This window comes from Corvus moneduloides, chromosome 16 (assembly GCF_009650955.1).
Source record: "Corvus moneduloides isolate bCorMon1 chromosome 16, bCorMon1.pri, whole genome shotgun sequence".
Taxonomy (NCBI): Eukaryota; Metazoa; Chordata; class Aves; order Passeriformes; family Corvidae; genus Corvus; species Corvus moneduloides.
In genome coordinates, this window is record NC_045491.1 from 1,243,862 (window position 1) to 1,269,096 (window position 25,235).

General features: G+C 43.9%; 2 protein-coding genes across 2 annotated transcripts; both read right to left on the bottom strand.

The window, feature by feature from the left end:
• Positions 1–4,908: 4,908 nt before the first annotated feature.
• On the bottom strand, positions 4,909–8,549 carry COQ7 (coenzyme Q7, hydroxylase). The gene is made up of 6 exons (XM_032126259.1): positions 8,452–8,549; positions 8,100–8,290; positions 7,575–7,689; positions 7,323–7,462; positions 6,136–6,204; positions 4,909–5,489 (listed from the first exon to the last, which is right to left on the bottom strand). Exons 1-6 carry the CDS (start codon positions 8,519–8,521, stop codon positions 5,412–5,414), a joined length of 663 nt encoding a protein of 220 aa, XP_031982150.1. The 5' UTR covers positions 8,522–8,549; the 3' UTR covers positions 4,909–5,411.
• Positions 8,550–8,764: 215 nt separating this feature from the next.
• On the bottom strand, positions 8,765–23,421 carry TMC7 (transmembrane channel like 7). Its single transcript, XM_032126231.1, has 16 exons — positions 23,315–23,421; positions 22,858–23,098; positions 20,602–20,750; positions 20,088–20,255; positions 19,824–19,909; positions 19,171–19,316; positions 18,503–18,650; positions 16,893–17,063; positions 15,223–15,380; positions 14,262–14,379; positions 13,546–13,643; positions 13,044–13,227; positions 12,101–12,231; positions 11,680–11,835; positions 11,096–11,174; positions 8,765–9,942 (listed from the first exon to the last, which is right to left on the bottom strand). Exons 1-16 carry the CDS (start codon positions 23,364–23,366, stop codon positions 9,889–9,891), a joined length of 2,139 nt encoding a protein of 712 aa, XP_031982122.1. The 5' UTR covers positions 23,367–23,421; the 3' UTR covers positions 8,765–9,888.
• Positions 23,422–25,235: the final 1,814 nt, after the last annotated feature.

Sequence of the window (25,235 nt, forward strand, 5' to 3'; positions counted from 1 at the left end):
CTTGACAGCTTGCTAAAACACTGCTGGCAGAACTTGTCTTCAAGGTGAACTGCAAGAAAATTCAAATCCCCCATACCCACTGCTGCCTCTGCTCTGACCTGGACAGCCCAGGCAGGTGGCTGGCCAGTAGCCATAGAGAAAACAGAAAAGCACTTTTAGTGCCAGAAATAATCTTTTTATTACAGTCCAGAAAAGGTATTTTAAATATGAAAACCACCCACTGTATGTATGAATTGCTTTCATTAATATCTTGGTCTACACACGTCCACCTGTACCATAAAATCAATAAATCCATCTGTCCTAGGCACAAGTAACACTGAAAAACAAATCACTGACATGCAAACAGTTGGGTGGAAAATACCTGCAAGGAAAGAAGACATATGAAGCCTGAAGTCTAAAACAGACAATGAGAGTGTCAAGGTGGTCACCAGATGCATCCCTTCCTTTCCTCTGTGCCAGTTCAGGAACCAGGCATTGCAAGAAGAGCTAATCTGAATGATCTGACAGTTGCCTAAAACTACTCAGAGTATTTACCAAGATAGTGGAGGCAAACTCTTCTCCATGGTGCTACATGGCATTAGCAGCAGTGACAGTCTTGGGACGTTCAGGACAGATATCAGAAAAAAAATTGTCACTGGTAGGGTAATGCAGGACCAGAACAGGCTTCCCATGGAGGCTGTGAAATTTCTGTCCTTGGAGGTTTTCATCCCGCCTGGAAAAAATTATAGCTGACCTACTTTAGTGCTGGCCACAGTCCTGCTTCCAGCAGGAGGTTGGACAAGATGACCTCCAGAGCTCCTTTCCAAGTAACACTGCATGACTCCTGGGCTTCCATCAGAATATCATTTACTTCCAGCTAAGAACAAGCACAAGTAAAGGCAGTGCCATGGCTGCAGTTTGTGAGACAAAGACATTCAGAACCAAAACCGTCCATTTTTTAAAGTATCAGCATAGGTGTATTAATCTGCATCCTAACAAAACAAAACACTGCTGCTGCATTGCTGGACACAGAGGTACCATCCCCTGCTCTGCAAAACTGTAGCATAAGGTGGTACTTCTCAAAAACACCTGAAGTGAGCAGGAGGCTGCACTTATTGAAAGCACCTAACAACAACTGGACTTTTCCTTCTAACACAGTTAAGTTCTTTTAGAAATACATTACCCACTGAACCTGAACTGTTAATTCATTTACTCAACATTAGATTAGCCCCACAACTCTAAAATAAAAAGAGTATCAGCAAGTGTTCCCCAACACAAGCTAAGTTCTGCCACTTTGGAAGTACAACTGCTAAATCCATTTTTCATGTCAGACACAATGAAAACTAAGTAACAAATAGAAAAATGGTAGTAGCTTTAAACAATCTCCTCCCTTATGACACACATTCCTCCTTTAAATTGGCCAATATTTTTGCCTTAGCCCTTTAAGCCTCCCAAGCTAAAAAATATGTGCAGAATTCAATGCAAGTGACATGCCACAGCTTCGAAGCTAGTGACAAAAAATGACTGGCATTTAAAATTATGTCTTCCCCAAAGTGCAGACACAAGGCAGATGTGTATAGATTAAATAACTCCTGTAATACTAAGAACAAATAGAGATGTAGAATCCATGTCATCCCCAGGACAGGGACCGTATGGCATATCCTCAGCCGATCTGTGTGCTCAAGTGAGCCACACAGATTTACTCCAGACAAAAATGAAGCCCAACCCAGACAATGGTTTAGCTCTCTGCCAAACAATCCTATGAGTCTCATTTTACATAATTTGCACCATAAATCACAGAATCATAGACTGGTTTGGGTTGGAAAGGACCTTAAACCTCTTCTCATTCCACAGTTCCCTGCCACAGGCAGGGACACCTGCTGCTATCCCAGGTTGTTCCAAGCCCTGTCCAGCCTGGCCCTGGACACTGCCAGGGATGGGGCAGCCACAATTTCCGTAGGAAACCTGTGCCAGGGCCTCCCCACCCTCATAGTGAAGAATTTCTCACTTCTATGTAATCTAAACCTGCCCTCTATCAACATAAAGCCATGAACCCTTGTCCTATCACTACACGCCCTTGACAAAAGTCCGTTCAGCTTCTGTCAGCATCACCTCGTTAATCCCAGCCACGGGGATTTGATTTCTGCCCGGCTGCTGCTGAAACGTGTCCTGGCACAGCCAGAGCTGCACGTCTGGGGCATCCCACGTGTGTTCTGCAGTGCCTGCAGACAGTGCAGGGATCCCGCTCCGGAACCAGCCCGAGTGCCCAGCGCAGGGGCTGCGCCGTGTGACCGTGCCACCCCCCAACATCAGCGTCACCGTCATCTCTGACTGCGAGCAGCCCTGCAGGATAGCGGCCAGCTCGTCCCCAGCACTGACTGCAGAAGAAACCAGCAAGAGGTGAGATGCTGATCAAAGAGCAGGTAGCAGCCCTACAGCCCTGCACACACACAGATGGGCACCTGCTGCTCCTCCCCACTGAGAAATACAACTGCTTCTGCAGGAGAAAATCGGGATCGAGCCCTGGCTTATCACCCGAGCTACAAAAGACCTCATTACTTTGAGGGGAAGGATTTAATCCCACTGCATATTCCAAAACCCAAATTATGTGTGTATTTATCACTTACAAGGAAGCCCCAAAACTCAAAGGCACAGTGAAGACCCTGTCATCTTCCCCACTCCCCGTTCTGAAAATGCAGCATTCCACAGCCTTTCTCTGATCCAAGCTCCTCTTCCTCTGTCAACATGACCAGAGTTCACTGGGGATCACTATGATAACAGACTTGTACAAGCTATATACTTTGGCCTCTGCCTGCCATTAACCCCTGCTGGGATGGCTGGTATTAACTCAGCTTAGTTCTGCCTCAACATAAAGTAACTACAGCCTAGCAGCAGCTGTACAATAGAATTGTACAGCACTAAGCACCTTTTGTTCTTTTGTAACCTTTTACCACTTTTTTTTAGTCTTTCGAAATCTGAAACAGGTTTTTAAACAAAAAAAAGGGTCCTTTTTAATGAGAAAAATGAAAAGCAACTCAATTTTCTATGTAAAACAACAACAACAAAAAGAGTAAACTGCCAGTGAGCAGGGAAATGCACAAGCTTTGGAAGTGGCAGAACAGCCCATCCACACTTTAATGGATGGGGAGAAATCTGCTGCTCCATTAAAGAAAGAACAAATCCTGCTCAGAAGCATAAAGCAGATTTGATCTCCCAGTTCATATTTCATGCCTGCAGCTGGAGACAGTGTTACTGTCTGACACCCTTCTCAAACGTGCAGGATGTGTTCAGCTGCTGAGGACAAAGGACTCTCTATGAGCACTTTCAATTACAGCAGATATGACCAAACACAGGCCTCACATGGCAATTTCTTGCTATTTGATGTTCCCAGCCCCTGGCCAAACAAAATACATTAAACATGAGATTTGTCTCTTAAAAATTGTTGCCCCAAGTGAGCAGTGTGTGATGGTCTCGAGGGCCACCCACACCTTGGACAATCCCATGAGCACGTCTGTCACTCTGACAGAAGCCAATCCCACCACTGCTGACCACCGCCACAGACACGTTCAGAGAATCTCTGCAACCCCAGCCTTGGATAACACCAGGCTTCAGCTGAGTACCAGCTCTCGAGGAAAGCCCCATGGATGCCTTGTCCAGCTTTCAATCCTGATGTCATGGCTAAAAGACCAGGAACTGTCTGGCTCAGTTTCCAGTTTATGTCACAAGACCATTGTATGTATGGGCATGCAGTGTGTGGCTTTGAGTCAAAATACACCATGCCCTGCCCTCCCCCCCTGCAATAATGGACTTATAAAAGATGCCATGCCATGGTGCCCCTGGTATGAAAGACTTTACAGTGGACTATTCATCAAGCAATCTTTTTTCCTTCTTTTACTCAATTATTAAAGCCCATGACTTGCACAACTGCACTGCACAAGCTTCCAGCACCACTTGTTACCCCTTTAACCACTTTATAGTTAATCATTCTTTTGTGCTGATTCCTCTCTCCTCCAGATTACCTGGGAATTTTCCACATGCATATTGAATACTTTAGAGAAACTAAGGCAAGAAATCTGCTAGATGTAACTTTTGTTCAGAGAATTGGTCAAATTAGGGAAGATATTGCATTAGTGTAATAGGATGCACCTTTAGTAAACTTGAGTTTTCACACACAGTGCTCACAACTGTCTGGGGCTAAGGCAAGTAAAATGAGACTCCCTTTGAGTTATTTTCTGATTATGCAGTCCCTGAAAAATCTGTGCTTTAGCTTTGAGTTCCTCTAGTCAAGTTATTCCAGTGGGTGTGCAAACCAGTCACAGATAGAGAACCAAGTGGTACTTTGATTGAACCAAGTAAATAACATCAGTAGTTTGAGTCTAACAAGGTGACACTTGCAACAGTTTGATAGAAATTACTTTTAAAGCACATACAAAGTGACAGTCATAACAAAATCTCACAGAATAGGAGTTTCTCTATACTGAGATTTAACCTTCTGCCTAAGCTCCTTCACCAAAAAAAAATAAAGGGTAAATAATCCTCTTTAAGAAGCCTTTCACATCAAATCACACACCAATCAGTACCCACAAACACTAACAGAGCTACTAAAAAAGGCAGGCTCAGATGTACCTGTATTAAATGCTGTCTGAAGCAAAGTAAGATAAGCTTGAAAGCTCTAACAGAATATTGAATGCAACTCCACAGTGCTCAAAATGGCTCTCTCCACCTGCTTTGTGGCTGGGATCAATTCCTTACACACACACTCAGGTAAAAAAAATGCAAACCAAACAAACCCAAGCAAATACCAAAAAAACAACAAAAAATCCCCAGTGTAACAAAGAACAACACAGTCAGTAAAATTCTATTTAAAGAATTCAGAACTGTGCCTGAAAAAAACCCATCCCAAAACAGAAAGAAGTCCTTAAGTAAAACTGGTCTTATAATACCAATTTTTATTAAGATGGACTGAAAATAAATACTTGCTATTACTTCACTTACCCTGAAAACAGAACAAATATTCTTCTTTGTCAGTATTAACCATTTCAAAATGAGCTGATGTGCTCCAGCTTATTTCAAGTACATATAAATTTGAAGGCAACAGAGAATGTATTTATCATTTTTATGTGTGTGCATCCATACACAAATATTGTATATATAAATCATGTACATACATATTTTGCTGCCACCTTGTGAACAGTCTCTGAATAGGGAGGTTTAGTTCACACAGACTCAATTCTGCCACCTTTATTCACATTTAGCTCAACTGACTTTAATCTAGATACTTTTTAAATGGGTACTCAATGTGACAAAGGATGGCTGAATCAAGTGCTTAGTGCAGAAAAATTTAAAAGGCTGAATAAAATAGCTGAGTCTTCCACAATTTCCATACACTTTTGTGTCACAGTTTATTGCCACAACTATTATGCAAAATATAACTAAATTCGTTCTGATAAAAATATTGCAGCTTTGCATCCAAGTTGTATGGCTGTCTTCAAAACAGAATAAGCTGGTGTCTGTAAAAAGAATAAAAGATTAAACACATCTACTGAAGTGCTTTGCTTGAACTAGATTGTGATAAGGAATAGTAATCACTATTAAAAAAAAAATCAAAGTAAAAACACACACTCCCCAAGAAAACCCCACCTGTACTTGCAGTCTAATCTATCATAGAGAAAACAAAATTAAGATTTATCAACTTTGCAGAATATTTCCATTTCTCCACAAGTGTAAGTCAAGAGAAAAACCAGAAGTTACACATTCCCCACAGAGTTTCCAAGTGAGCACAGAATTTAGTTCAGTATTTCACACTTCCTAGTAAGATGATGCCTCCAGTTCCCAGCTGTATGGATAGCACCTATTAGCCTTATCTTCAAAAATATTTCATCTGAACTGAAATCAAAAGAAAATCTAAAAATTTGCAGAGGATATCTCTTAGGAAAAAAATCAAAACACTTTAACACTTGACACGAATTCTAACAGATTCAGTTCTGATCTAGAGCAATGAAAGTTATCACATGCAGGACTTTCCTTTGGGGAAGAGTATCAAGAGCCTTATTTTGTGCTTCTCAAAGAACCACATCCCAGTCTCTAGGTAAGGAAGGCAAGAGCAGCACATCTACATCCTCACTGACAGCACCAACGAGTCAACAGTCTACTCACAGCTTCTGCATCGTGCTCGAGCCCAATGTCGTGGTGCTCCTGCTCATCGTCCCGGAATTGCTTTATTACCTTGAAAAACAGCCATTACTGAGTCTACTTTGCAGAAAAATCGAGGCAGCCAGTACACACAACTAGATGCTGTTGTCCATTGCGTGTACCATGGCAAGCCAGGGTCTCTCAAAAACTTCTCTGGGCAGCTGGGCACTGTCCCTGCCCAACAGCTTCACACTGCTTTTGGTTTCCTCACTAGTTCTCCTCATATTGGCACTGTGAATAAACTCCCTGCCTGGATTTTCCGCTTTGTTTTGTGCCATCTCCACCTATTTCACTGTATCATTATCTTCAGGGGTGGTATTTCCCTGGTGCACCTCAGCACAACCCTGGTTACTTCAGACACAATTTCTGTAGCAGTAGAACACATTGGAATGATCAGACTTTGCTACACGTTACACCATGCACAGCCCAACACACTGGCAGCCAGCAAGGCTGGAAATGAACCAGTTCCATGTGCTGCCTGTGGACACAGTTCCATCTCCCACAAACATCCTACAGGAGTGTGTCCCAGTTTGATACCTAAAATGCTTGGGAATTTATTTTCTCACAGAGCTGACAAACATCAGCTCCCTACACACTCTGAGCAGCATCCAGGACTAGAACATGAACAGGGTGCTGGCTGGCAGCAGCGGAGGCAAACCCCCCCGGGGTGCATCAAACACAGCGTGGGCAGAGGGGCTGCAGAGGGGGTCACCTTGAGCTCACCCTGAGCACTGTGTATAGCTCTGGGCCCCACAGCTTAAGGGGCACGTGAAGGTACTTGAATGCCTTCAGAGGAGGGCAACACAGCTACTATGCAATCATATTTCCTCCTTTTGTTTCCCCTCTAGACCCTTCCTCTCAATTAAAATTAATCAAACTCAAAGCATAGTTCTCCCACTCAAAAAGGAAACACTGCATTACTGAAAGCATACTGAACATAACCCAACATATGTTTTAATTCTGGTGCTTGATCAATTTGCTGAAGGAAAAAGCATCCTTCTATTTTATTAGTTTCTGTTGACTTCAGCATTCTAAGTGACAGAACAAAAAGATCTACAGTAAATTCTACAAGCATATTATTTTTAAAAGACAAAATCACATCAGATAATTCAATCAATTTGTTAAACTACTTTTCAGTCATGGTTAAATACCTGCAATAGTTCTTTGTACTTTTCTGGATCCTCTTCTATTAGAGTTCGGATCTGGTTGTTGTAGTGCTCTGATATACTCTCTTCCACAGCCACTGTGCAAGCCATTGCACCCTTCCTTCCAAGCAAAGCACTTCCAGCCCCTGGGATTGGGGTACCAGACACATGAATACAATGAAATCTGAAGCAATACAAATAATTTAACACAATTGAAGACTTCACAAAACAACAACAATAGTTGTTGTACAGACTCACCTAAAACAAACCCTGCTACATTCCAGAAAGGCAATAGAACAGTAGGTCGAACTCTGTATGCAACCATGAGCTCATTGAACTTTTTCAGGTGGTCTTTTTCTTGATTCCACATTTGCTGCAAAAGAGCCAGGTCACAGTGAAGCATATAACCCCAAGAGATAAACATTTCCAATAAAACTAATAAAAACCAAACCAGCTCAGGCCACATATGCTGTGATAGCTGAGGCAATACTGTAACACTGCAACATCACAGAGAAGAAAGGCTGCAGAAGGGCAGATGCAGATCGTTATAAAACGGGCAGATGAGGATTTGCAAAATAGGACAACACTCCAGTAACTGCAGCATCCGTAACTTCCTTACCAAGCACTCCCACCACTGTTTATAAACCCACACGTTCGGAAGTGCTTAGAACAAAAATGGACAGCAATGTTGCCATGAAGGCTACGATCGTTCCCCGTCATCCGGCCGCCGTTAATCCAATGCAAACGGAGCAGAAGCACAGGCCGGGCTCCAGGCGCGCTCACCTGGATGACGGGCCCCACGCTAGACCTGCCCAGCACGGCCATCTGCCCCGCATAGATGCGGTTCGCCCCGTACTCCCCCGCATGGTCCACGCGGATGATGCGGTCTATGACGGGCTTGTTGATGCCCTCCTGCGCCACCCGCGTGCTGCACAGCCTGAGGGAAGCCCCTCCGGCGGGCAGAGGCCGCAGACCTGTCGGAGAAACAAAGGTGACGCGAGCTCCGCCGCCGCCCGGTCCTCGTCCGGGACGGGCCAGCGGGCGCTGCCACCCGGGGAGCCGAACGGCCTGAGGCGGTCCCGGGTGGCGGCACGGGGACCTGGGGGGCGGGCAGGGAGCGAAGCCGAGCCCGTACCCGGCCCGCAGCGGAGGGGCCGGCGCCGCAACAGCGAGCACCGCAAACCCGGAGCCACGGCCGCCGCCATAGCCCTGAGAACAGGCCCCCTGCGCGCCGCAATGACGTCATCACCGCGCGCCACCCTCCCGCCCCACCACGATTCCGATTGGCCCCGCGTCGCCGCCGCACTGGACAGCGCAGCTGTCAATCAAAGCCGGCGTCCCCCGGTTGCCGTGGGAACGAGGGCAGGGCGGGAAGCGCGGCGGGAGCGCTGAGGGCGGCGGAGGCGGGGCTGGGCCGGGCCCCACAGCGACACGGCAACAGCAGGCGGTACCGTAAAAAATACTGCGTTTATTGAACGTGCATTCCCTTAAAATAAGGGCAGAAAACACTCCAAAAGACTATATAAAAAGGATAGTGTCTCACATTAACTAAGAGCGGACTAATGCAGATTTCAAGCAATAAACGCAGTTCCGTACAGAAAATCCTTAACTACGATCTTTAAATAAAGGAATGGGTTGATAGCCTAACAGGGACACATGGTTCTCCGAGACACACGGTCCCAGCAGTTCAGCTAAGAGAGAGGAAATGTGAAATTAAGGGGTACTGACACACAGTATTGCCAACCAATAATTTAACTCTCAAATATTCACATTTTAGAACACAGAGAACAGTAGTGAAGGTGTTTGTACAAGAATAAAACACAAATAATAATGCCTTAAAACACTAAAAATAAAAAAGGGCCCTCCACGGCAGCAAGAGTGGTGCCCCAGCAGTGCTGTGCCTGCCCTGCTGTGGGTTTCTTCCTGCCCCGAGTGTTTATTCAGAGCTCTTTTATCAGCTCGTTTGCTCTCAACAATTTTGTGACCAGTTATCCAGTGTTCAACTGCTCCTGCTGCTTCAAAGCAGAATAAATAGCAAACCTTTACCTCTAAAAATATTTAGAAAACTGATTTCAAACCCATGCTGTATTTTCTTTTCCTATGCACTATTTCAAAATACTTCCATACATATTTCTTTTTTTAAAACCAAAGCAAATAAAAGGCATTGAAAACATGTAAAACCATACCTTTCCCCTCTCTTGTGATTCTTATAGCATAATTTGTAAAAACAGCACAACAGAGTTTCAGTTCTGATCATATTTTACCCAAACTCCCTGAAAAAATAGGGACTTAACAAATCCCAACAACCCTGAAGCCGTATCAGTGTTAAAGTATCCTTTTTTGAGCAGCCCTAACACAGTATAAATTAGCTGAATTTCCAAGATTTGGAAACCTTAAGCCCCACTAGCTTAACCAACAAAGACTCAGACTACAAGCACCCATTACACAGAGCAGGGTGCCAGGGTGCTGGTCAGTCACTCAGTTTTTAGAAGCTGCAAATGCTTCTGCCGTTATCTTGTGTCTCTGGGAGTTTCAGGAAGTCAAGTTCTTTTGGCTTGTGTGGTTTTCAAGGCTACCTCTGAGCTTCTGCTATCTTTCTGATTAGGAACATCTTGTCACGACTCTCCTGGAAAGACAGAATAACAAATGTGCTCCACATGAACAGTGTTAACACAAATCATCTACAACAGCCCATTTCTTTATTAGAAATAGGTACTGTACTTCCCCCAGCACACTCTCAACTGCCTGAACAATTTCAAGTTAACAATAGTCTTGACTTCATTTATCTCACCTCAGGTCACACATTAACAGCTCTGCACTGAGCCTAGTAAAAACATCTCACACACCTCAAAATTTAAAACCATGCTACCAAGAAGTCGAACAACAGTGAAGAAACAAAAATAAAAACCACACAAGGATTTTCAGAACTCCCAGCTGGTTTGTGAACTCTTCAAAAAGCAGGAAGGCTTTCATTCCTAAATTCCTCACTCCTCAAAAACCTCCGCCCACTAGTGTTTATCTGCACACAGGTTGTTAAATGCCATTATCTAAAAGAAGCACACACCAAGAAATGGGCTATTTCATAAGAAAGTGAGAAGTCTCACTAGTGAGGCTGAGTTCTGACTCGAGCAGTTTGTCAGATCACAGCACACGAATGCTGCCAAACCTGGCAGTGGCTTTTGATGGCCACAAAGCAGCACTTGTGCACTGGCACCCTTCTCCACAGGGCTGGTTAGTGGTGACTTGTTCCACTTTTAGTACCTGCTCAGGCAGTGCTGGGCCTGCACTCAAGAACAAGACCAGAAAAGATGCAGTCAAAACATAGGCCTGGAGGAAAGGGTAGGGAGTTGGGTGCCTGTTTGTGGGGGCAGAGAAGGAAAGAGAAGGGGAGGTTGTGCAAGATGGTCGAGGGGACAGGAAACACGAGATTCAGGTTCTTCTTTGGCAGAAAAAACCATGCAGATGAGTGGATTTAAGCAAGGCAAAAGATGAAAAAACAGGGACACAGCTTCTTGGGGGCATATCTCTTGTATGTGTGTTGCCTGATATAACCAGACCTTGTTGCAGTTGCAGCTGGTACCCAAGAAAATCAACTCCACTGAGAAATACCACAATGCTTTGGTTATTTTTCCTGGGTTATTTGTAAAACATTCTTCACTGCCCGTTGCAAATACTAAATATGCAGGAGACTATGAAAACCAATACTCCTGTGCATGCCTTATTTCTGCATCCCTAAAGTTCTCTTTGTTGTGTCAGTAAAGTGCTGGGTCAGATCTTACCAAAACCAGTTGTTCTCTCAGCTGTTCAACCACTCGTTTGTGTGCTCGAGCCAAGGCAATAAAATAGAACATAATGATGCTGTAAACAACAAACAAAAAGGAAGGACTTGAGATTTCCTATGTACGTAATAACAAGTTCAGTTCAGGGGAAGACATAAACATGTGCTACGGAAGAAAGGGCTGGGTGGAGTCCAAAACAAACCATGTGGTTTTTCAAGCACAGAAGTTTTAGAAAGCATCAGGTAATAAGGCTCCAAAATTTGCAAACAGTTTAGTTGAACTTAAATGCAAAAAACTCCATTTAAACGTAGGAATTGTGATCACAAGGCTTACAGTACTAATTTGCAGAGGGTTCACAGTTAAAATTTTTGAGAAGGACACTGCTGAGTATGGGACGTACAAGAGGAGATGGAACAAAGCTGATGAGTGTGAACACATGGGCCAAGACATAAGGGCTGAGGATTCATATGGGTTTTGATGCTTTTGACTGCAAATGAAAAATCTGGTCTAATAGATGCTTGGTGCGAGTTCAGTAAGCAAGGAAATGAAGCTGCATAAGTGGATCAAGTCTCCACAGTACTCACCAAATGACCATAAAAAAAGGCACTGCAAAGGCTTCTGATGCCATGCCAAAAAGGATCTGCTGGAGAAATGTTGGAAACTCAAGTATTGTGTCTGGAACAACTTCCCATGAAGTGTTAAAATTCCTGAATGGCCCACACGCCTTGGAAGAGGGGATACTGTCAAAGAAGCAGAACAGAAAGATGTTTCACCAAAATGTAAAGATAAAATAATCCAGCACAAGCCCAGCACCATTTCAGCAATGCAGTAAAAGCGTCCCATGTCTTTAAAACTGTAATTTTTGTTTATATGAACTAAGTTATAATTTTATGTATTACACCCTATATATTTTATTCCATTAATCATTCTAAAGTTGTGTGTCTTTTACAGAACTGACAACTTTAGAACAAGTGCCAACGTCACAGAACTTAAATTGCCACTTACTGTGCTATGCTGACTGCCAAAGGCACAAAAGCCAAGATGAGCCCAATCAACAGCACCGCCAGGAAGAAAAAGTTGGAATTTGACGCCCTGAGAGACCTAGCTTCAGGTTTACGTGTGTGTATCAAAATGACCTGGAGAGGGAAGGTAAGAGTGTTACCAGTACATCTATACAGATAAACATCCAAGCATACTTCCCCCAGCAACTGAATTTTCCATCCTCAAACACACCACCAGCTACCCCACAACCACCTCCTCTGACGTGCATGGGCTGAGAAGGGCTAAGACAAGAATGCCTCACATTCTGCTATAAGTCAATGTCTCCTAGTTTGTGTAAGAATTTGATCCAGAGGACCTCACACACTTGCACAGTCAGCTGACACAGCCATTTGGTGTATGACCCATGGCACTGCCGTTGGCTTTGTTCTGCCACATCTTCACTGGATACATCCCCTCTTGAAAGACTTAAAGTATCAGCAAGAATTGGATGCACAGAAGGAGCTGTGTGGTCACTGAGCAAAACTTCTGATAGGCAGAAATCACATAACATCCAACACAGCTTGGATTTTCCATTTTGCTCACAAATTTTTAGCCATTTCGCAAAATTTTGTCCAAGTTGTAAGCTGTGTTGCTAATAAATAGATTACTGCAGGAAAGTGTTATAAACTAGCTTTGTTACATAAAAAGCTTTTCTTTGATAAAAAGACAAATATTTTGAGAAGTAGTAATTGAAATGTGGTTTTGCTTGATTTCAAAGCAAAATTCTACCTTCTGTTAAAAGCACAAAACCTTACTGAAAATGGAATACCATTGGCTCATTCCATCCACTGTATGCACAGGTGGTTTTAGGGTTTTTTGTTGGTTTTAGATCACCTGTATATCTATATGCCTGCATTACAAAAAACACAGAGATGTACTCAGTCCATCAACCACACACCTTCATTACCTTTTTAACGTAAAAGATGATGAAGTATTTGATAGTTGCTATTGCAGGGAGAAGTGGTGAAAAGAAGGTTCCAATCCAGCAAATAGTCTGCCCATAAATGATTTCCAGGACATTGTCAGAAATTCCAAATTCCTGCTGTCCAAACCACTGAATTAGCTTGCAAGAGCAATGAGTAACTAACAACCTGAAACCAAAGAATATTGTTAGTCCTAAACTGAAGCTGTACAGTTTAGATTCATTCTAACACATTTGGAACATACAGAATTTAGCATTTAAACATTAGACAACATAACAGAAAATGTCTGAAGAAAAAAGCTCTCAAATATCAAAAACTATGCAGCCATCTGAATAGCAAACAGGTGCTCAAACCACCAGAAATACGTTTATAATTTATTTTAAAACTAGTAATCTGGTTAGAAATACGGGGAATTTAAAGCAGAAAAAAGAAAATGTGTTTCATACATAATTTGTAAAAATATGCTCAAAAAGCAGAGATACATACTTTCTGGGGAAGTCCACAAACAGGGGCACAGCAAGAATTACAGCAAAATCAAATATCATCAGTTTGTACATTTCTTGCCCAACATCAGATTCCCAGCACTATAAAAACAAGTCAGGATAAACAAGATTAGCAGTCTAAATAAACAAGCTGAAAAAACTTCTATCACTAAAGCAACAAACGTCTCAGTTAACATCATGAAGTTCAAATGGTATTAACTCCAATGTCTAAAACATTCAAGTGTTTCAAAGTTCCCGTGCCAAGCTTTTCACTTTTTTTTTTGTTTTGATTTTGGGTTTGGGGTTTTTTTTTTGTGAGGTGTGGGGGTTGTGTGTGTTTTGTTTGGTTTTGTTGGTTGGGGGTTTTTGTTTGTTTGTTGGTTGATTTTTAAGGAAAAACCATTTGCCTTATTGCAGCAAAAGGCAGTAGCACAATGTCTCCAAAACACAGCTAGCTCAGACAATCCTCATGGTGGACAGAAAGCCTGTGCTAAGCCATCATCTGCCACTGGACTAATTCTAATCAGAGCTTTAGAAAAACAAAGAATATATGTGTAACAACTGTACTGGTTTGCACTGAGCAGTGGGAATCAACACCAAGTATAACATGAATGGCAACACCAGGGCTGATACTGAACACCTCTAGACAAGCAACTCTCATGGAAAACAAATCTCTGTTCACAAGCTCAGATGATTAAAGACCAAGATAAATCTGCTTACAGGATAGAGTTTGTAATTGTATCCACAGGGCTTACACTTGTCAGTGCTACAGTTGGAGATCTGACTCCACAGCGAGAACAAGAGAACGCCAATATTGGCCAACCGCACGAAGACACACCTGGAAGAAAGGCAAAACCTAATTCCAAACATGCCAAAAAATAGCCATGTTAACACTTAGCTCACCTTGCACAGGAGTCCAAGGAAGCCTTAAAACACAAAAGAGTCATGCAGAGTTTTAAGAGAGCAGCCAGCTAGATAATAAACACATTTCTTTCCTTAGTAGTAAGTTAAAATTGCTTTTCACCTTCCCAGCTTTAGGCTACAGTCCCTTGTTTCTTTTCTCAGTACTGTTCCTGCATCAGTCATTTCAGTTGCAGATCTTGATGCTGCAATGGGTTGCAATTCTCAGGTACAGTTCTGTGTGCAGCATTTCTGTTCATGTAGCTTCAGGCCTTCTGAGGCCAAATCAGAAATACAAAGCATGGACCTGCAGATCAACCTAGATCTTACTGCCTTAAGCTGCCAAACACCAGCTGTTACACTGAAGTATCCTTTACCCCAAAACTTTTAACTTCTGCCTTGCCTTGAGCAAAGCTGTACTTCAGCCACTGCTGTACACATACATTTGCTCATTCAGGGAACTGCTGCATGCAAAGCAGTGAATCCACAGCTCTGCAGCCACAAGTTCCCTACTGACTATTTATTCAGCTTGAAGATGTCCAGATCACACAGCTAAATGGGACCGGGAGAAAAGCTTGGACACTGAGATGATTGCACTGCACTGTCATCAAAACAGATTGTTCCCAGATTTAAAGTTCCCAACTAAACATATGCCAAACAATGCCTTCCTGGTTTCCAGTGCCAACTTCTCTGCTTCTTGATGTTACAATGTTTACAATACATATAGCCGACCAAGAGCAAGTTGTTGAAACATCCAAGGCCACAATAAAAACATCTTTACCTCATGAGCGTCAGCCTGATTTCAAAGGCTGGTGTATAGTCTTCAAACCTGATCAGAAATGAGAAGATCAGAGGACTAATGAAGTTGGCCAGTGTGATCACCATGGAAGGCAAATACTGCACTAAGAGATTAGCCAAGGAGTTCTCATTGTCAGTGTCCTGCACAAGAAGAGATGAGAGAAACATAATGCTTAGAGAAACACACCTTCCTGACCGTGCTGCCTCCAGCCACACACGTCTCCCTTGTCCAGGATTCAGGCAGCATCTTTTACTCTGTCTTCATCCTCCACCTACATTTGCACCGGACAATAAAAACCAACACCACATGGAACATGAATGGCAAACCCAGAGCTGATTCTGAATACCTCTAGACAAGCAAGTTTCATGGAAAACAAATCTCTGTTCTTTATACAAGCCTGATCACTGCTATCTCTGCAGTTTGCCACTACACACCTTTGCTTTCTCCTGCTCCCTTCACCAGGAACTCCTTCCACCTCCAGTTACGAGTATTTCTGTGCTTCCTCAAAGCTTCTGTTTAAAGAGGTTCAACTCACCAAGGTTTCTGTCTGACTCTTGCTAACCAGCACGAAAGCTACCAGGTTTTGCCACTATTCCAAGTGCAGACACTTTTCAATTTATTCTCACTGGTGCCAAGCAGCTCCCCTGACTTTCCTACCATCCTGACAAGCAACTCTAACTGCTCATTAAGACAAGGTCAAGGTATCAACCCTTCTACATAAACCTCACAGTAAGTGAAGCTGTTCTTCAAGTTGCTCAGTGTTGTGCTGTCCTCTTCTCTGCCCTCAAACAATACCTCTGACACAAACTCATTCAGCCCCCACTTCCTGCTTCTGTCTGTGCAATCCTGGCAGTTTACAGAAGTTCAGAGTTAGGTCCACCATGAGCACAACTTTCCTTGTGAACAGCTAAGTCCATCACATCAGCAACTTACACAGGGGAGAGAAAAATTGTGGTCCCCATTTCTATCAGACTAATCAAACCCTGGGGTCCTACAGAGAAGTCAATTACTTTTGTGAAGCTGTCATGACTAGAAGCTGTCTGCTTTGTTCTGCTTCTGAACCACTCTTTCCATCTTGTCCTGCCGGAGGTGAAACGCACCCAAAGTGATTCTTTCCGCTAGTGATGCACGAACCTTTGCTTCTGAAAACTGCTCTGTGTTCAAAGCCTTCCGGTTTCCCCACACAGTGGTAACTCAAGCCACAGGACAGATCATAATCTCTACTCTGCCTTCCCCTGCAGTGCATTTTTGCAGCTGACAGTGAACCAGACCATGTGAAACTGCTCATGATGAAGTTTAGTTTAACCAGGTCAGTTCCCCCAGCCAGTTCACTGCCCAGACCCAGCAGATCACAGAGGTGAGCACAGTTACAAGGGAAGAGTAGTGAGGGCTGCTCTTCTTGTCAGCTCCAAGGCACTCAACACCGAAGCCTCTGCAGCAACAGGAGACATTACTGGGGAGGTTTTTTAGCACGTGGTCCTTGATCTTTCCTGCTCTCATCTACTAAAAGAAGTTTTAAGTCTGTAGAAAGTGTTTCCAGATCCCTGCATGAAAGGTGCTATATTAAGATACTTGACTCTTTCACAATAGTTCCTCTTGCTGTAATCACCAGCCTTGACTGAATCTGTCCTAGTGTCATTTCTGATACTCACATTGGAGTTTTCTTGAGAGAAGACAGTTACTCTATAAATAGAGTAAAAGCATCCTGATAAAATGGCAATGACAATTATATTTATAAATATTCTCAGAGAGTAGATGCGTAGCTTTTCTTTCGTTGTCCTCTCAGCTATTTTTTGCTTCAGTTTTTCTTCCTGCAAGTCCGTCTACAAAGAAAAGAAAGAGATGCAGATTTTTGGTGCAGCATACAACACTTAACACCATGTCTTCTACCCTTGAGATGTGCAAATCTGTAGCCTGTTCTAGGAGAGTCACTCCAGTGCCTGCCCAAGCACACAGAACTGTTTTGCCTTTTCTTTGACAAAACAGGTCCATGCAGGAATGGAAGCCCTTCTGTGCTCAGCCTCCTCAAGCTGGGGGCTCTGTAGCCCGCAGGTGTCCCACAACCCTCTTATCTTATGTGTATCAGTAACACATTTCCTTGAGTTTGCCTGTTTGTTGAGAGAGACTGATCTCAGCTTGACACTAAACTCTGAAATGGGCAAACCAGCTCACTCATCTCATAATTTCTGCAGGTAAGTAACCAGCCCTCACCATATGGCTCAAAATTCCTTCTCCTCTCCTTTGTGAAGGAAAACTGGGGGAAGGCACAGAGATAGTCTCGAGCAGCTTGTCATGTAAACTTGGTGTATTTCACCTTAACTGACATGAAAATACAGTATCTCCTGTGAAGGCAATTTAATCTGGGTAAACCCACATAACAGCCATATGAGGGTATTTTCTGAGGATTTATGTCCATCAAACAGTAATATTAAGGGGCAATTTTTTTTTCTAAGATGTGCATTCTGGAGGCAAAAGTGTGGTAAGTGAAGGAGGTTCTGATTCTATGATGAAAAAAGATGGCTGTGAACGTCACTAGAGCAGAAAGCAACTCACTGTAATTGATGAAATCTGTAATTACCACTTTGTGGTTTGAAATGGAAGCATCTTCTCAAAGGTAATTGTTTCACTACACAAATCTCTGCTTCCAATGTACAGAGAGCAAAAAGAAGGTCCTTGTTTTACCAAAAGGGCCTTTCAGACCCTTTTCAGAGCTTTATGATTTGGGAAATCTAGAGCTCCATCAGCATTCTGTATGTGCATGTGTGCCAAAGACACCTAGTGAAAATCTTTCAGTATTTTCTTACTGCAACAGTGCTCTCAAACAGTACAAAGAGCACCATCTGAATTTTATTTCTCCCCAAACTACTGCCTACTGCACACTTAAAACCCAGAACACTCAAACTGATCCCTGCAAGGATTTGCCCCCAGCTGGGACAGCTTTTCCTGTTGGACTATGCAGAAACTAACACAGGAAGCAGGACTGGAGTGTGAGGAAAAGGCAGATAAGACAAGCAGCTAACAGGCTGGCGTTGGTCCCCAGTGGATGGGGGAAGGGTCGACAACAACTGTGCCATCCTTCTCACGTTACACCACGACTCCAGCTACCTAAAAAGCATGCAAGAGGATGTGGGCTGCACCCCCAAAACAAGCTACTTCAATCCTCCTTAACCTTATTCCCTTATCTGCAGAACTACAGACCTCTCTTTGTTTAGCCATCTAAGCTGTACGAAACCACAATCACCAAAAAATGGAAGTTATTCACCTGGAGCTCATACTGCAAGCTGCGATGTTTCAGCCAGGCTGCATTTGGATCTGTAATGCAGAAGTCCCAGCCTGCAAAGACTTTGTTACAGTAACTCTGAAATGGATCTGCATCGTGCACTAAGTTCTGCATAAAGCCTTTCACGGACCTAGAGAAAAAATAATGAAAAGACGTATTTTATGCACAGAAAAAACACACACGGGCAACCTGGCTGATCAAAGACTAAACAACCTCCTCTGTGAGCAAACTGCCACCTTTGCTTTGTACCAGGGAGTCTCTGGTACACCTTCAGTGTGAGATTCTGCAGCAGCTGACCCTGACTTATACAGGTTATTCCCACCTGCACTTCACCACAGTCACACCTTCTCACCTCCCCCAGACTCAGCAAAGGAAACTGAGATGGCACAAATAAAACTCAACCAAAAACCCCAAAAGAAAATCCTCCAACAAATTCAGTAGAGTTGAGGGGCTTTTACTTATAGGTATGCATACATATGAAAAACTGATATTTCAAATTGTTTTCTTTTTCACAAGCACAACAAAGGCTACTGTGGCACTGTATGCGCAGGCAAAAGATTCCCCCTTTCCACATAAAACAGCTCTAGAACACAGTATGTTCCCTTCAAGCAGGAATAAAATGTAAACTGTGCAACAGGTAACATCTTTACCTCTTCAGTATCCAGAGGAAACTTAAGGTGAGGTAGGCAAATGTAGCCAGCAGGTATGCAAGTGGCAAGTTGTACCTCATGATACTGATCCATACCACATCTATTGTGTAATAGCCATAAAACAAACTTGTCACTTCAAGGAATCCCTGTGGAAATGAAGTTGAAATAGAACTTGTAACAGCAGCAACAACTGCCCCATTAAATCCAACCTGGCATTAAGCAACCATTTTGCAAATCTAAAATTAGGGCTCCCAGCAAGCTATAACAGTCTAAATAGTGCCATTGCTTCTACCAAACTGTAATGGAGGCACTGTGTGCCTAAAATCCCTTTCCTCTCCAGTCAAAGAGCTCGAGGACAGACACTGGGACCCTACACAGAGAGCACAATAGACAGTGTGCTCCAGAATAATAAGGGGTAGCAGCTGGGGAGGAGAGGCACAGGCTGCAGCACGTGGCCAGCCAGGCCTTGTGGTTGTTCAGTAAAAGTCAGTTTGAAAACTGCCCTTTTCAGAGATAACGTACCCCAGTGATGCATATGCCTTACCATTTCCCGAAATTATCAAAGCTTCATTCCACAAGTAAATTTTTTTTACATTTTAAATGCTATGTGAGACACAGAAACTAAATTAAAAAAAAAAAATCTAATTACTTACAGTGCCACTGAACAAATCTTTGAGGTAAGTATAGAAGTAAACAAGTCCCTTATTACCACTAGGTTCATAAACTGTGCAGTTGTCCTCTGTCAAAAGAAAGGCATGAAAAGTCACTCAAATGGTAATGCCCACTGAACTGCAAGATCACATTAATTCAAACATGTCACATTCTTATAAAAAGGCATTCCTTTTTTCTGGGAGGTGGTAAAGAAGTTGGTGGAAAGGGGGAATGCTAAAACAGCTGTACATAGAGAAGATGTTTACCTATGTTCTTTGGAGAAATGTAAGCAATGGTACTGTTGAATATTCCATATTTAGAAACGATGAAGGGAAGAGTAACAAAACTGAACATGAGGATAAAAATTATAAAGTTCAGCAGGACCAGAAAACGCAGGAAGGAGAAGTAGGACTGGATGCCAGTACCAAATTTCCCTGGGAATAAAAGAAACATGTGCCAATAATTAAGATGATAAAACCATTGAAAATACAGAGAGAGCAGATTATAATTTCAGTTACACTGAACTGAAGAAACATTGTTAAAGCTAGTTTTAAGTACTACAGCCTTTTAGCAATGTAACTGAAATGCAAGTTGGACATTTTAATAATTTTTTCCAATATATTTCCTTCTACCATATAATGGATTTTACATTCAGCAATAAAGGAAGAAAGTAACTTCTTAAGCACATGTAGTTATATGTGAAACTATGCTCACACAGGTAAAACTGCCACTAACAGAAGCAGCGTTACAGAGGAGAAATGGACAGCAGACAAGAAATACCTTCTATGCTGTGAATATCACGTTGCCAAAGCACCAGGTAAGATGACAAGCCCTTGACTTCACTGAGTGCTTTTTGCCATGATTTACTGCTAGTTCTTCTCCACTTCTTCCATCTAGATAAATGTTCTGTATCAGCCTGCTGAGAGCCCCTAAGAATCCAGAAATACAGTTACTGAGCACAAGAAATAATTTCTCACTCCATGTAACAGGGCTTGGCAGGACGGAGCCTGCCTGCAGCCTTCAGGGGGATAGCTACAGTAACACACACAAGCTTTCCCCATCTGGTCCTACTGGTAATGGCATCAACAACTTAATTCAAATAGGGCAAGTTCTCTCATGAAAAACATTCACTTCTCTTGGAGAAAAAAAATCCAATTGATAACAATAGTTTTTTGAAAAATTTGTTGGAAAGTGCCAATTCAACGAATTTGAGAAAGTATTTTTTGCCACCACCTCTAGGGATGCACTGTTCTAATAACAAGCTGCAAACAAACACTGAGAATCTGCCACTGTCCGTAATTTTTAACTACTTCTCACTTACCGATTTTCATACTATGTGAATACGTTTGCATTTTAAAAATTGCTGCCTGATCAGCAACAGTGTCAAGGAGAATTCTGAGTGGCTCAGAGTTTGCTTCTTGTTGTTTCTTTTAAGAAACCTTAAAACTAGACAACACAAGAAACATAGTTTGAAAATGGACTGGTATGCAGTGAATTCTGTTCCAGCGTCTGACACCACCAAAGAAGGGCAGCAGTTAAGTAAGCACCCATGAGGACATGGTGCTGGGGTACCAAGGTTACAGTTTTAAAAGACTTTGTGCTCAACCCTACCCATGTGTCCAAGTAATGCACTGCCATGTGTGCTCTGTGTTGCCTGTTTTCTCATCCTTCTCAGCGGAAGGTAAAATTGCATTTTGGCAGGAAGCCAAATTAAACCTATCAAACAGGCAGCAGATGACCTCAGCTTTAAGAGCAAATACAGCTCCTCTCAAGAGATTGTATTCTGTGGAAACTGCAGAGTGCAGTTTGCAGTGTTTTAAACTCTGCAGAACTGTCTGGGCCGTGTTCGGTTTGCATTTTAAATAGAAGCGTGGGCTGCATATTCTTCTGAGTTACAGAAGTTGAGTGTTCAGCTCTCATGACGTTTATGCCAAGCACTTTGTGTTGGCAGCTGCTGCACAAATGCAGATCACCGATCTGTAGAAGTGCCAAGAAGCCCCACCAGAATCTCTCCGTGCTAACATGTGTAAACAAGCCTGGGATATTGCAACTCCATGCCTCCCTCCAGTTCCTTTTTCTTGAAGAACTGAACTTCAGATACACAACTTCAAATAAAAATTCAAGGTATCGAGCCCTTTCCTTTACTGTGACCTAGGTCTTCTACTGTTTCTTGTATACAGGCTACAGGGTTAAACTCCAGGGTCAGGTTGTTTCCCATTGCTCTTGCAATAGAGTAACTCTTGTTCTCTGTGGAGTACCAGACATTAATTGTACTTCCACCTCTCTCCTAGTTCATAACTAGAACTACAATGTACCTGATTTAAAGGTACAGCTGTTCTCTGACAGTATAAAACCACATCCTGTATCCTCTGTTCTCAAAGCAGCTTTCAGCCCAGCAGTGAGACATGAGACAACAAGCACAGAAATTCAGGCGGAGCAAAGCAACGTCTTTACAATCCCTCCCTCCGGGGGGTTACCAGCAGCGGGGCAGGAACAGCACACAGGAAAGAGTCATTTAAAAAGGAATGGGGCAGGGGGAGAACATAAAAAGAAGCAAAGGTCCTGGGAAGCTTCCTATCAACTGTACTGAGCCACAGCAGGGAGAGGGCACTGGATTGTGTAAGAGCAGCTGAGCAGACTCAAGAGCAGCAGCACTCGCATAGCAGCGGGGGGGTGCTCATGCAGATAACTCACAGTGACCCTTGCAAGCACAAAACCCTGAGGGAAAAAACCCAAAACGGAAAACAGGAAGAAACGCGTTTGTTTGCTGCAGGTAATTCCCAGTTTTAACTAATTTCTTCCAATTCAACCTACTTCTGCCCCCAGTCAGAGACTCCCTTGCGCCAGCCAAGTGCACTTGGGCACTTTCTTGTCAGAATCATATGCCACAGGGTGAAACAGATACAGCCAAACCCAGTTCTGCTTCAGCCTTCCAGCGCACCTGGGCTGTGTTTAGGAAAAAATCATTGGAAAAAAAAAAACCCAAAAAAAACCAACCCAAAAAAACAAACAAGGAAGAAAAGCGTGCAGATTAACCTTAATTTCCTCTTCTCCGCGATGCTCAGCGGTAGCTCTCTGGCGGGGCGCTCAGGCAGCTCGGCTCTCTCCTGCTGCAGCTCCCGGGCCGCGGCCCCGCGGCTGCCGGCGGTGCCCAGCAGGGCCGGCCGGCGCTCCTGGGTGCCCCCGCGGCGCCTCCGCGCCGACTGGCAGCTGGGCAGCTCCTGCAGGAAATCCACAGGTGCGGCGGCGAGCGGCTCCTCGTCAAGGACAGAGAGCCCTGCGAGGGAGAGACAGGGGCTGCGGGTTGGGGGTCGCCGCACCAGGGCAGCCGGGACCCCGCAGCGCCGCGAGGGGCGAGGCGGGGGCAGCGCCGCTCCCTCCGCTCCCGCCCCGTCCCGTCCCGTCTCTCCATCCCCCCGCCACCTGCGGGGCCGCCGGTGCTGCTGCTGCTGCTGCCGCCGCCCCGCCTGCCCCGCCTGCCCCGCGCCCTCACCGCCGCTGTCCCGCTGCCAGCCCGGCCCCGCGGCGGCCCCCAGCCCGCTCATGTCTGCGGGGAAGCCGCAGCCCCGCGCCCGTGCTGCCGTTTCCGGGCGCGGCGGGGCCGTGGGGCGGCGGCTGCTGCGAGCGGGGCCGGCGGGCGGGGTGAGGCTGCCCCGGGGCCGCCTTCCCCCGGCCCACGCCTGCCGGGGGCGCCCGCAGGCAACGGCATCGCCTTTTGGGACATCCGAGTCTTTCTCTTCCTCTTACCCCGGGCTTATTTTAAACTTTCCGTGAAGATACACGGCAGGGTGTAAAGGCTCCTGCCCGCCCTCTCCGCTAGAAGGGGCTCACGCAGGTGCGGGGCTGGGCGTGCTCTGGCTGCTGGACGTCTCTTATCGACGTTTGCCTTGGAAATAGGTTTTGTTTCAATGTCTTCCGTCAGTATTAACATTACCCAACATGCTGGTGTTGGGTACTGTAAAAACTTAGAGACTCCGATACTTGGTCTACTCTCATTAGGTCACAAGCCCGAACTCCCAGCTTGTTCCTGTGACTGGGTCCAGTGGCACGAGCTGCAGTGGAAACAACACAGCTTTACTCTTGAATGTGAAAACTTGGTGTGAACTGGAGCAAGTAAAGTCAGTAGATACTGAATCTTTTTTTCCATCTGAGACCGAGGGTGCGTTTTCTGTGAACTTGTAGTAAACATCTCAGAGAGACTTTTTTCTTGGAACAATTGTTGCCTTTTGTGTGAAAATAACAGCATGTGTGACCAAAAAGGAAATGAAACCTCCAGAAGTCTCAAAAGTCTTTCGTGATGGGGGGAAAAATAATTTCTAGCCTTTCTTACTTTGTTCTACTGATAGCTAAAAGATAACCAGATTTTCCTGAACGTTCCTCATGCACTTTCTGCAGTACTTTTAAAAATAAGTCATTATTAGGCTTTAGAATGCCGAATCAGACATAAATGAGCATGTTTCTTCTGTTGGCTGTGTGTCATCAGCTCAGGTATGTGATTTTCAAATTGCTTTGCTAGCAATAAGAATCGATGTGGGTAATGTTTTCATAATAAAACCATAAAATGTTGTTGATAAAAATAAAGTTCTCAAAGTAATTTAGATGTACATGTTTGTAATCTGTGTTACCAGCAGAGGTGAAAGGTATACCTAAGGGGAAATATTGTGAAATACAGAGACGTGGAATTAAAGCACAGCAACTTCCTTATAGCACTGAACGACCTAAAAAACAAACGAAGAAACACGCTGTGAAGGTGTGCTTGCCTTCCTGCTGGCAGGTTGGTCTTTGATGATTGGATTTGATGATCTCAAAGGTTTCTTCCAGCCTTGATGGTTCTATGATTCTATAACTAGTATGGATTGCCCTCACCCTTCTATAAGTCAGTCTAGAGGCCTACTAGTTCTTTCCCTTCTTCTTTTCATGGATCCCCAGGATGGTTTTTGCCAGGTGGGATTTTTTGTATAGCAAAGGCTGATGCTGTGAGAGTCTCAGCAGGATTGGGGCGTTCGTAACAGAGCTGGACACCTCAGTGATATACATTTGCACAGGTGATTGTGGTTCCTTGGTTGAGCACCACTTTTCATGGGATTCATTTGAACAACTCCCAGCTGATCATTCCAAAAAACTCAGGGGATGGAAAATAAAACCCCTCAGCAGCATTCCTGAAAAATCATTTAGTGTTGTTCAGCATTTGTGCTGAGTGTGTGATTCATGTGCCAGATAAGAATGTGCATTGTACCCACTGTTACTGGTGCCTTGAAGCCAGCCAAGCATGGGCCATCTTTGTGTGGCCTTCAATAGGAATATTTATGGGGTAAAGCTGCCCTGGGCTGTCATCTGGGGTGGCAGTTTCACTTTTTATTTTTCTTTTTTTACCATGAAGAATACAAAGGGGAAAGGTGAATAATACACTTGAG

Excerpts from the sequence above, each read along its gene's own strand:
- COQ7 (XM_032126259.1), bottom strand. The coding sequence starts at position 8,521 with ATGGCGGCGGCCGTGGCTCCGGGTTTGCGGTGCTCGCTGTTGCGGCGC. Across the intron at positions 7,690-8,099 it reads GCGTGGGGCCCGTCATCCAG|CAAATGTGGAATCAAGAAAA; the intron begins GTGAGCGCGCCT and ends GCTCTTTTGCAG. Across the intron at positions 6,205-7,322 it reads AGTACAAAGAACTATTGCAG|GTAATAAAGCAATTCCGGGA; the intron begins GTATTTAACCAT and ends CTGTTTTTCAAG.
- TMC7 (XM_032126231.1), bottom strand. The coding sequence starts at position 23,366 with ATGAGCGGGCTGGGGGCCGCCGCGGGGCCGGGCTGGCAGCGGGACAGC. Across the intron at positions 14,380-15,222 it reads ATCAGGCTGACGCTCATGAG|GTGTGTCTTCGTGCGGTTGG; the intron begins GTAAAGATGTTT and ends CCTTTCTTCCAG. Across the intron at positions 13,228-13,545 it reads TTTGTGGACTTCCCCAGAAA|GTTGTTAGTTACTCATTGCT; the intron begins GTATGTATCTCT and ends CTTTGGTTTCAG.